The 9,152-nt window shown below is 44.8% G+C and overlaps 1 protein-coding gene across 1 annotated transcript; it reads left to right on the plus strand.

The window, feature by feature from the left end:
* Positions 1-22: 22 nt before the first annotated feature.
* On the plus strand, positions 23-8,899 carry TFIP11 (tuftelin interacting protein 11). The gene is made up of 12 exons (XM_052797712.1): positions 23-414; positions 678-831; positions 1,523-1,679; positions 2,215-2,342; positions 2,821-2,973; positions 3,798-4,307; positions 5,046-5,152; positions 5,403-5,571; positions 5,776-6,019; positions 6,672-6,814; positions 7,092-7,257; positions 8,450-8,899. Exons 1-12 carry the CDS (start codon positions 218-220, stop codon positions 8,803-8,805), a joined length of 2,484 nt encoding a protein of 827 aa, XP_052653672.1. The 5' UTR covers positions 23-217; the 3' UTR covers positions 8,806-8,899.
* Positions 8,900-9,152: the final 253 nt, after the last annotated feature.

Below are 9,152 nucleotides of genomic sequence, written 5' to 3' on the forward strand. Positions count from 1 at the left end.
AAACCATAGAGGAGCTGCTGTGCGCGAGGCCCTAGCGTGGCCGCTCCTTCCAACAGCTCTACGGTTGTGGGCGTGGCTCAAGCGGCGCCTGGAGTGCGCTACCGGAAGGAGACGATTTAGTTCCGGGTGGCCGCGGCGTACCGGGATCGGCGGGAGGCGCGGGGCCGGGCTGGGCCGTGGTCCCCGTGTGTGGGCCGGGGGGTGCCCGCAGAGCGCCATGTCGATGTCGCACCTGTACGGTACGGACGGGGAAGATGGCGTGGAGATGGAGAACTTCGAGGTGTCGGACTGGGACCTGCAGAACGAGTTCAACCCCCACCGGCAGCGCCACCGGCAGAGCAAGGAGGAGGCCACGTACGGCGTGTGGGCCGAGCGCGACTCGGACGAGGAGCGGCCCAGCTTCGGCGGCAAGCGGTACGGGCCGGGGACGGAGGGAAGGGGCCCCCGGGCCGAGCCGGTCCCTCTCGGCCAGGGCCGCCCGTCCGGCGGCCCCTGGTTGTGTTGCACTTGGCGGGCGTGGGGAGCCGGGTGGGCAGGGCTCGGGTGGCTGCCCCTTCTGGTGGAGGTTTTCAGGTTGTAAACGCCTTCCTATAGAGCCCAGCCTGGGAGAGGGGCTGCCCTGGGGGCGGGCTGGTCCGCTGGAACAGAATTGGCTCACAGGTCTGGGTTTGGTGTAGCTCCAGGGATTACTCGGCCCCCGTGAACTTCATCAGCGCCGGGCTGAAAAAGTCAGCGGCTGAGGATGCGTCAGAAGAAGACTCCGATGAAGATGAAAAGCCTGTTAAGCAGGAGGAAATCCCTAAAGAGTTTGTGCCGAAGAAGTTAAAAACGGTGAGTTATCCAGGAAGTTTTCAATTCTGTGTCATGTATTTATGAAACCTAGGCTGTAGTCAAAGGTGCAGAAACAATAATAGAGCGATAAAGAAAGGGAGAAATAATTAAACCCAGAGAACCACATGCGATGGCATGCAGTTAGGGGAGGTGTTTTCTCTGTCATCTGTAGCCATTCTGAGGTATTGTTGTGTGTCCTTGGGAACATCAGTCATTTTGGGCCTTTTTGTGTTCCATAATATTCCCTTTGGTCAGTTGAGGTTAAAATAAAAGAATGTCCGTGGTTTGCTGCCTTTCAAAGACTTTTTTTTTTTTTTAATCTTGCAGAATAGTATGACAAATCTAGGCATGTTATTGATTAAAAATCAAACCCTTATTTTCAGTTACCAAACACAGAAAGAATCAGGAAGCAGCTTCAGCTAAAGTCGGTGGTGGAGCCTAGTAACTGCCAGGTTGTCACTCTAAGCTTGTCAGGACTTTCCTTTTCCATCTAAGGAATTTCAGGAAACTCCTTAGATGTCAGGCAGCTTACTTGGATGCACAAGTCATGACATAGTGAGCTGTGCAGTGTGATGACAGCTGAATCACTTCTGGGAAGAAACTTCCTTTTGAGTGAAATTACAGAGAGCTTGGTTATTATGATGCCTTAAGGTCGTGTGGGGTTTTTTTGTTTGTTTATTTGTTTTAACAGGGTGGTAATTTCAAGCCTAGTCAGAAAGGCTTTGTAGGGGGGACAAAATCTTTCGTGGATTTTGGCAGCTGGGAGAGACACACTAAGGGAATTGGGCAGAAGCTTCTCCAGAAGATGGGTTACGTCCCCGGAAGAGGTCTTGGGAAGAATGCTCAAGGTACTGTGATTGTGTGTCTGGTTGTTTATTGTTAACTAGTAATTTGGAGAAGAGATTGGATTCTTTGAAGAACTGCCATTTCCAGGTAGCTTACAAATTAATTCTTGTTTTCATGCATCTCTTGCAAGTGGTCTGGGTCCTCATGATAAGATTCAGTTACACTTAAACTACCATAGGCCAATTTTATGTTCTTGTTATTTTGTAAGAGAAAAAGAGAAAGAAAAAAGGGAGATAAATTCCGAAGGTAGTCAGCCCATAGAAAAGGAGATGTTATTTTATGTGACAGAATTAAAAAAGCGGTGAAATGCAGATGTGAATAATACTCTGCTTTGGTTTTTTTGGTGTGTGCTGGAATTAAGTGATTTTTATAGCCACTAAAATTAGTGAAGTGGTAGAAGATACCATAGCAATAGAGGTAGAATACGAGGCTGGATGTTTGTGCTGATTTGATAACTTAAGGTACTGTAAGAAAAACACTCACTGTTCTCTCTCAGTGAATAAACTGTTCTTTCTGATCTAACTATTGCTCTCTTAGGTATTATCAATCCGATTGAGGCAAAACAGAGAAAAGGCAAAGGAGCTGTGGGGGCATACGGCTCTGAAAGAACCAGCCAGTCTTTGCAAGACTTCCCTGTTGTGGACTCGGAAGAAGAAGCTGAAGAGGTATTTGTATAACTCTTGGTATGTCTGTTTCCCTGTTGTGTTGTATGTACAAAATTCAGTTCTGGTATCAGCTTCTGTGTTTGGGCTCATTTTAGATAAGAAGCTAAAGACATAGCACGTGAATTTCATTTAGACACATTTTTCTCGTCACCGTAATGTTCTTTTTGTTGTTTCTGGCTCACTTGTTCCAGTAGTCTTGCTAGAACCCCACCTTCAAAGAGTCACCCCAGGTAAATAGTCTTTGTCTTTCATTTACATTAAAAAAAAGACTAGAAATGTACTGCTAGCATTGTGAATAGGGTGGTTGACTGGACCACAGCATCTGAGCCAGTTTGTCACTAAGCTTTACTGCTTTCCCAGTTATTTTGCTGTACAGCATTCTTCCTTGATCTGATGGTTATTTTCCTGTAGAAAATGGAGGCAAATCTGGGGGCATGACAAAGAGCAGTGACCACAATTCCTCTTTGTTGCTCTTTAGGAATTTCAAAAAGAGCTCAGTCAGTGGCGGAAGGATCCTAATGGAGGCAAGAAAAAGCCCAAATACAGCTATAAGACAGTAGAGGAACTGAAAGCCAAGGGTAGGATCAACAAGCAGCTTTCAGCCCCTCAGAAGGAGCTGTCTCAAGTCAAGGTAAGGTTGATAACCTAAGAGGTGGCATCTCTGGGAAACAGTTTGTCTGCTTTGGTATTGTGAGTGGTTTTTAGCCATCGGTAACCTTAATAACAGTTCTAAGAACTGGCTGTCTGCATCCTCATGAAAATCAAGTCCTCAAACTCATGACTGAATCATGTAATAGATCCCTGTGTCACTTAGGACATTGGATTTGTTTTTAAGCAAGTTCTTTGGCCTCAGAAAAATGCAAATTAGCTTAAAAGTGGGTGGTTTGTGTGGGTTTTTTTTTAATTGCAAGTTAAGTTTAATTGTTTCACATTTGCCATAGATAAAACGCTCATCCACTTCTGAAAGCACAGTTGTCCTTATTGGCATTGTGCAATTAAACACATAGTTTGAACAATCTTCTACCTAAAAGGGACAGTAAGGGATTTGTCTTGTACATGCTTAATAAAATTATTCATTTAAAATTAATGTGTCTTTAAAGGAAGTGTCAAAGTACCTAAGACTTCCATGCAATAATGAATAGTATACTACTTGCATCATCGCCGCTTGTAGAATTACTCAGCGAAATGGTAAAACTGAGGTCAGAAGAGGAGACTCTTCTGGCTCTGATTCCAAATTGTTTCTTATTCATTCTAACTCTTCAAGTCAGGAGTAGGCCTTTTGGATGCAATCCCCAGTCACCTCATTCAGAATAGCAGAGTGTATTGGTAGCCTCCTGGAGTAATTAAGAAACTTGGAAATCTCCAGTTTTCAATTCGGAGCCAGGCATTTCCTCCTTTTTTAAACGCGAGATACAGGGTTTTTTTAACGACATATTTGTTCTTGTTTGTTGGAAGGTTATAGACATGACGGGCCGGGAGCAGAAGGTTTATTACAGCTACAGTCAAATTAGCCACAAGCACAATATCCCAGATGACAGTCCTCAGCAGCCACTGGGCAAAGACTCCAAGCCCCAGGGGTTTGCCTTGCCTGAGCTGGAGCACAACTTGCAACTTCTCATTGACATCACAGAGCAGGAGATCATCCAGAATGACCGGCAGCTGCAGTACGAGAGAGATATGGTTGTCAACCTGACCCATGAGATCCAGAAGATGTCTGAAGTTCTCTCGCATGAGGAGACGGCAATTAGCAATCTCAGCAAGGTGCTGGGGATGGTGGAAGAGTGTGAGAGACGGATGCAGCCCAGTTGTGAAAATCCCTTAACCTTGGATGAATGTGCAAAGATTTTTGAGACGCTTCAAGACAAGTACTATGAAGAGTACAGAATGTCTGATAGGGTAGACCTGGCAGTAGCAATAGTCTATCCTCTCATGAAAGATTACTTCAAGAACTGGGATCCCCTCAAGGTGTGTATTAGTTTCATTTATCTGCGGTTCTTACTTGATGGCTTATGTAGTCTTTATTATCTTGACTTCCTCCTCTACGCCCTGCCCTTTTGTCTCAAATTCCTATCAGTCTGGAGAGAGAGAGGGAGAAAACGCTCCTTCCTCTTGCCTAGCAGGGGAGAGGAAGGTTCCAGAGAAAACTCCCACTGTTCATGGCAGAGTGAAATAAACGTGTGCAAAAAGATGGACCCACTCTGCATCCACTCTCAGACATTTGCTACGACAGAAGGCTACTGTTCTGCAAAGCGGCTAACAGTTTAGGAGCTTGTAAGGTTAAAATCAACCCCTTTCATGGGTGTTGGGAAGAAAAAAGTAGATGAAAGCTAAGTCTCTAGCCCTTTTTTTTTTTTTTTTTTTTTTTTTTTTGCAAAAGCAGGAGAGGTCTGTCTTTCAAGTAGTCAGATCTGTGCTGTCTATTCTTAATGCCATTTCGGCTGTGAGAGGTAAGAGTCTGAATTCTCTCTGTACACACAAAAAAGTTCAGACTATCTTCTTTACCCCCCCCAGAGGTATGTTAAATCCATAAAGTGGGATTTTCCTCTTGTGGGGCTTTACTAATCATGGCTGTGAGCTCCTAGCTTGCCTTTTGAGTGGGTGAGAAAGCTGTCTGTAGCCGAGCATACCATCAGCCTGCTCTTTGTAGATACCAGCTGAAATTAATGAAAAAGGATAAAGCCGCTTATGCCTTATCATTTCCAGGACTGTACGTATGGCACAGAGATCATAGCCAAGTGGAAGAGCCTTTTGGAAAATGATCAGCTGTTATCACACAGTGGACAGGACCTGTCAACAGATGCTTTTCACAGGTAAAGGGCAAATGTGCTTTGTGCAGCATCTTCAAGTGCTCCTTCCTCAGGGATGGAAAAGAACAGATACAAGTGTGCTTTCCAGATGATTCTCTTGATGTGTCTGTTAACATCCAGCTGTCAGCTATATAAAAAGAAGTAGCTTTTAAATAACAGTAACCATTTGGTTTATTTATGTCTGGGGCTATAGCTTTAAGTTTAACTTTGATTTCCCACCCCCCCCCCCCCCCCACCCCCCCCCCCCCGCCAGACTGATGTGGGAAATCTGGATGCCATATGTCAGAAACATAGTGGCTCAGTGGCAACCGAGGAACTGTGGGTCGATGGTGGATTTCTTGGATAGCTGGGTAAACGTTGTTCCTGTTTGGATACTGGATAACATTCTGGATCAGCTCATCTTCCCCAAGCTACAGAAGGAGGTAAGACGAGAGGGCTGCGTTAGAATGAAGCCATGCTCTGAACCAGTATTTGAATTTCAGTCAACTAGAACTTCTAAAATACTGGTTTGCTGCCTCTGCTGATGCATTTAGGCATTAGGGGGTTGCATTATGGCTCTTTTTGCATCTGGCAAGACTTACTGCTAATGGATGGGCTTATTTTAATCTTTTCTGTTTTACCTCAAGGTTGAAAGCTGGAATCCTTTGACAGACACAGTCCCAATCCATTCGTGGATCCACCCCTGGCTTCCTCTGATGCAGGCACGATTAGAGCCGCTATATTCTCCCATCCGAAATAAGCTGGCAAATGCACTGCAGAAGTGGCATCCCAGTGACTCCTCTGCCAAACTTATCCTTCAGCCCTGGAAAGATGTGTTCACACCTGGGTCATGGGAGGCTTTCATGGTCAAAAACATTGTGCCTAAACTAGGTGAGATGAAACAGTGCTGAATTTCTGGAATCTGCTGGTTGCCACCTTCCCCCTTGCACCTAGAAAAGATAGGTGTTAAACATGGTTGCCAGTGTTACTTCAAAGAATATTAGTAAGTTTAGACCAAGCTTGCATCTTCTTTTCTGCTACTAGTACCATGCCTTTTTTTCAGATGTTTTAGAAAATGTGGGGGAGTGCTCTGAGTATTCTAAGTGTTTTCTGTCTTATTTTTCTAAATCATCTGATTCTTCTCTTCTTCAGCTGACAGGAATATCTGATAGCTGTCAGATAGTACCAAGCTATAAAATGTCTCTCTGTTACTCATGTATTCTTTGGTCTATGCTAATGCTTTCACCATGAGATTTTGTAATTCACCCTTCAACCATGCAAACTGGCTAAAAGGCTCTGTAGTCTAAAAAACAGTTGAACGTTTTAAGTTTCAGTTCTGGCAGCAAATTGTAATCACTGGAAATGGAAGCACACTGTTTTGGTGGTGGGGATCAGCCAAACAGTTTAAAGATCCTGAATGTCCCTCAGGGTAACACGCAAAACAGGTGCTCCTCACATCGGGTGTGTTGCTGGTGAAATAGGTCAGGGCACTGGTAAAACTGTGAGTCAAGTTCTTTTCTAATTCTTCTCCCCCTTTTCCCAGGGATGTGTTTGAACGAACTCATCATAAACCCTCACCAGCAGCACATGGATGCCTTCTACTGGGTGATTGACTGGGAAGGGATGATTTCTGTCTCCAGTCTTGTTGGGCTGCTGGAGAAACACTTCTTCCCAAAGTGGCTGCAGGTGAGAAACTGTCAAGGCCGATTAAACAGGCTTGATTCACTGTGAAGTGTTTTAGTGACTCCTGCCTAGTAATTGCTGCCCCAGTGCTGAAATGGTTTAACTACCAAATGGGGTGATTGCCTCTCATAGATCCATACACATCAGAACAGACTGTTTCCTAAGACTGTCACAGTCCTTTCTTTTACTGAAAGCTCAGTAATAAACTAAGTGGTAATAAGGACTCTCCTCCGTAAATGTACCTGTCCTTCTGCATTTGATCTGTCATGTTGTTTTGCAGGTGCTGTGCTCTTGGCTTAGTAACAGCCCCAATTACGAAGAGATTACGAAGTGGTACTTGGGTTGGAAGTCCATGTTCTCAGACCAAGTGTTAGCACATCCATCGATCAAAGACAAATTTAATGAAGCTCTTGATATCATGAACCGGGCTGTCTCTTCCAGTGTTGGTAGGTGGCTTCTGGTGATGGATCTGTTTACTGTGATGGCAGTACAGCAATGTTTGGTTCTTGTGAGTCTGTATTTAGGCATGGCCCTGCTAATCGGCATTGTAGCAGCTCCCATGAGCAGTGAAATTCAAAGTGTGTTTTACCTTGCTGTGTCTGTAAATAATGTCTGTAAGGGGCTACTTAATAATTGTCTGCGCTTCACTGAAGCAGAAACAGGTTTTTGGTGACTGGCTGCCTGTGCCATTAAGCAACTGATTCTCTTTCAGCCTTGCCTGATTATAGTGTATTTTATGTCAGTCGCTGAGAGACCATCATTTAAAGATACTGACTTCCGAAGCTGTAATTTGTTGGGGTTTTTTTCTTCATGGCGAGATACTGGTTCTTCTCCTTAGCTTTAGAGCAGTGCCCTTTCCACATGCCTCTCCCTGTCACCTAAAAGACTGTGTTAGGAATTTGCTGGGAATTAAACTGTATAAAAGAGAACGCAGTGCCTGAGACTTGCCCTGTCCTCCAAGACCAAGAACTCCTTTCCTGCGTTCCTCTTGCCTGCTTGCTATACCGTATGATGGAGAATCTGCATCAGAAACATGGAGGATTCCTTGAGGCCCATTTTAAGTGTTAGGTTTATTTCTGTGGTAAAATGATACAACTACAGGCAAGCGTTGCAGAAAGAGGAGTTCACCTATTGAGAAATTTCTGGCGTGATAGTCATGCAGCCAAAAAGTGAACTGGGGACTGATAGTGAAAGTGCTCCTGATGCAATGCTGCTTCCTGCAGTATGGTGCTGCTCCGACCTCAGCCCAGTTTTGCAATATCCAGTTTGTAACCCAGCAGTGGCAAGTGGAGACCACAGGCTATAGGTTTTGGATTTCAGGAGTGGGGTTTTTTTTGTTGTTCACATTTTCCCTTTGCCAGTAGCAGTACAGCATCTTCCTCTCCTGTGCATGCTCATGTACAATTTGGGATTGTATCAAATCCTGTTGCTTCTGCTGCAGTTCTCAAATTCACCTAGCTAGTCTACGTTGTATTAGCATTAACAGCATAAAACTTAATCAATTAGAATGTGTAAAGGAGGATTCAGAACATTACAGATTGACTTTACCGTGTGTGTCCTGGACTGGAGTTTACCCATAGACCTTCCACCAGAAAGGGACTGGGACCTTGTTTTCACATCTTTTGTCTCTCCAAACAGGTGGGTACATGCAGCCAGGCGCTCGAGAGAACATTGCCTACCTTACTCACACTGAGCGGAGGAAAGACTTTCAGTACGAAGCCATGCAGGAGCGTCGGGAGGCTGAAAACATGGCCCAGCGTGGCATCGGCATGGCTGCCAGCTCTGTGCCAATGAACTTCAAGGACCTAATTCAGACAAAAGCAGAGGAGCACAACATTGTTTTCATGCCTGTGATTGGAAAGCGGCACGAAGGGAAACAGTTGTATACGTTTGGACGGATTGTCATTTACATTGACAGAGGTGTTGTGTTTGTACAAGGAGAAAAGACTTGGGTGCCAACCTCTCTGCAGAGTCTCATTGACATGGCCAAGTGATTCCTCTGCTTTGAACTGTGAAGACCGTTTTGCTAATATTTTTAGTGTAACTGTTTTAGAATAAAGAAGTTACAGATTTGTAAATAGAGTGAAACTTTAGCTGTATGCTGGGATTTTTTTCTTGGAAGAGCTGTTCAGGCAGTGTCAAGAGATGAAATGACACGTGGAAGTCGGCACTAAGGGAGGAACAAGCAGTTTGGACGCTTGTGCAATTGCTGCGTGTGACCGCAGTTTATCAGCAGGTTAAAAGGGACCACAGGAGGTGATTCTCTGCTCCAACAGATGAGCAAGGGCTGGTCTAGCCAAGTCCTGAAGGTCTCCAGCGACAGAGATGTCACAGCTTCTCC

This window comes from Harpia harpyja, chromosome 9 (genome assembly GCF_026419915.1).
Source record: "Harpia harpyja isolate bHarHar1 chromosome 9, bHarHar1 primary haplotype, whole genome shotgun sequence".
NCBI lineage: Eukaryota > Metazoa > Chordata > Aves > Accipitriformes > Accipitridae > Harpia > Harpia harpyja.

Excerpts from the sequence above, each read along its gene's own strand:
- TFIP11 (XM_052797712.1), top strand. The coding sequence starts at position 218 with ATGTCGATGTCGCACCTGTACGGTACGGACGGGGAAGATGGCGTGGAG. Across the intron at positions 2,974-3,797 it reads AGGAGCTGTCTCAAGTCAAG|GTTATAGACATGACGGGCCG; the intron begins GTAAGGTTGATA and ends GTTTGTTGGAAG. Across the intron at positions 6,020-6,671 it reads AAACATTGTGCCTAAACTAG|GGATGTGTTTGAACGAACTC; the intron begins GTGAGATGAAAC and ends CCCTTTTCCCAG.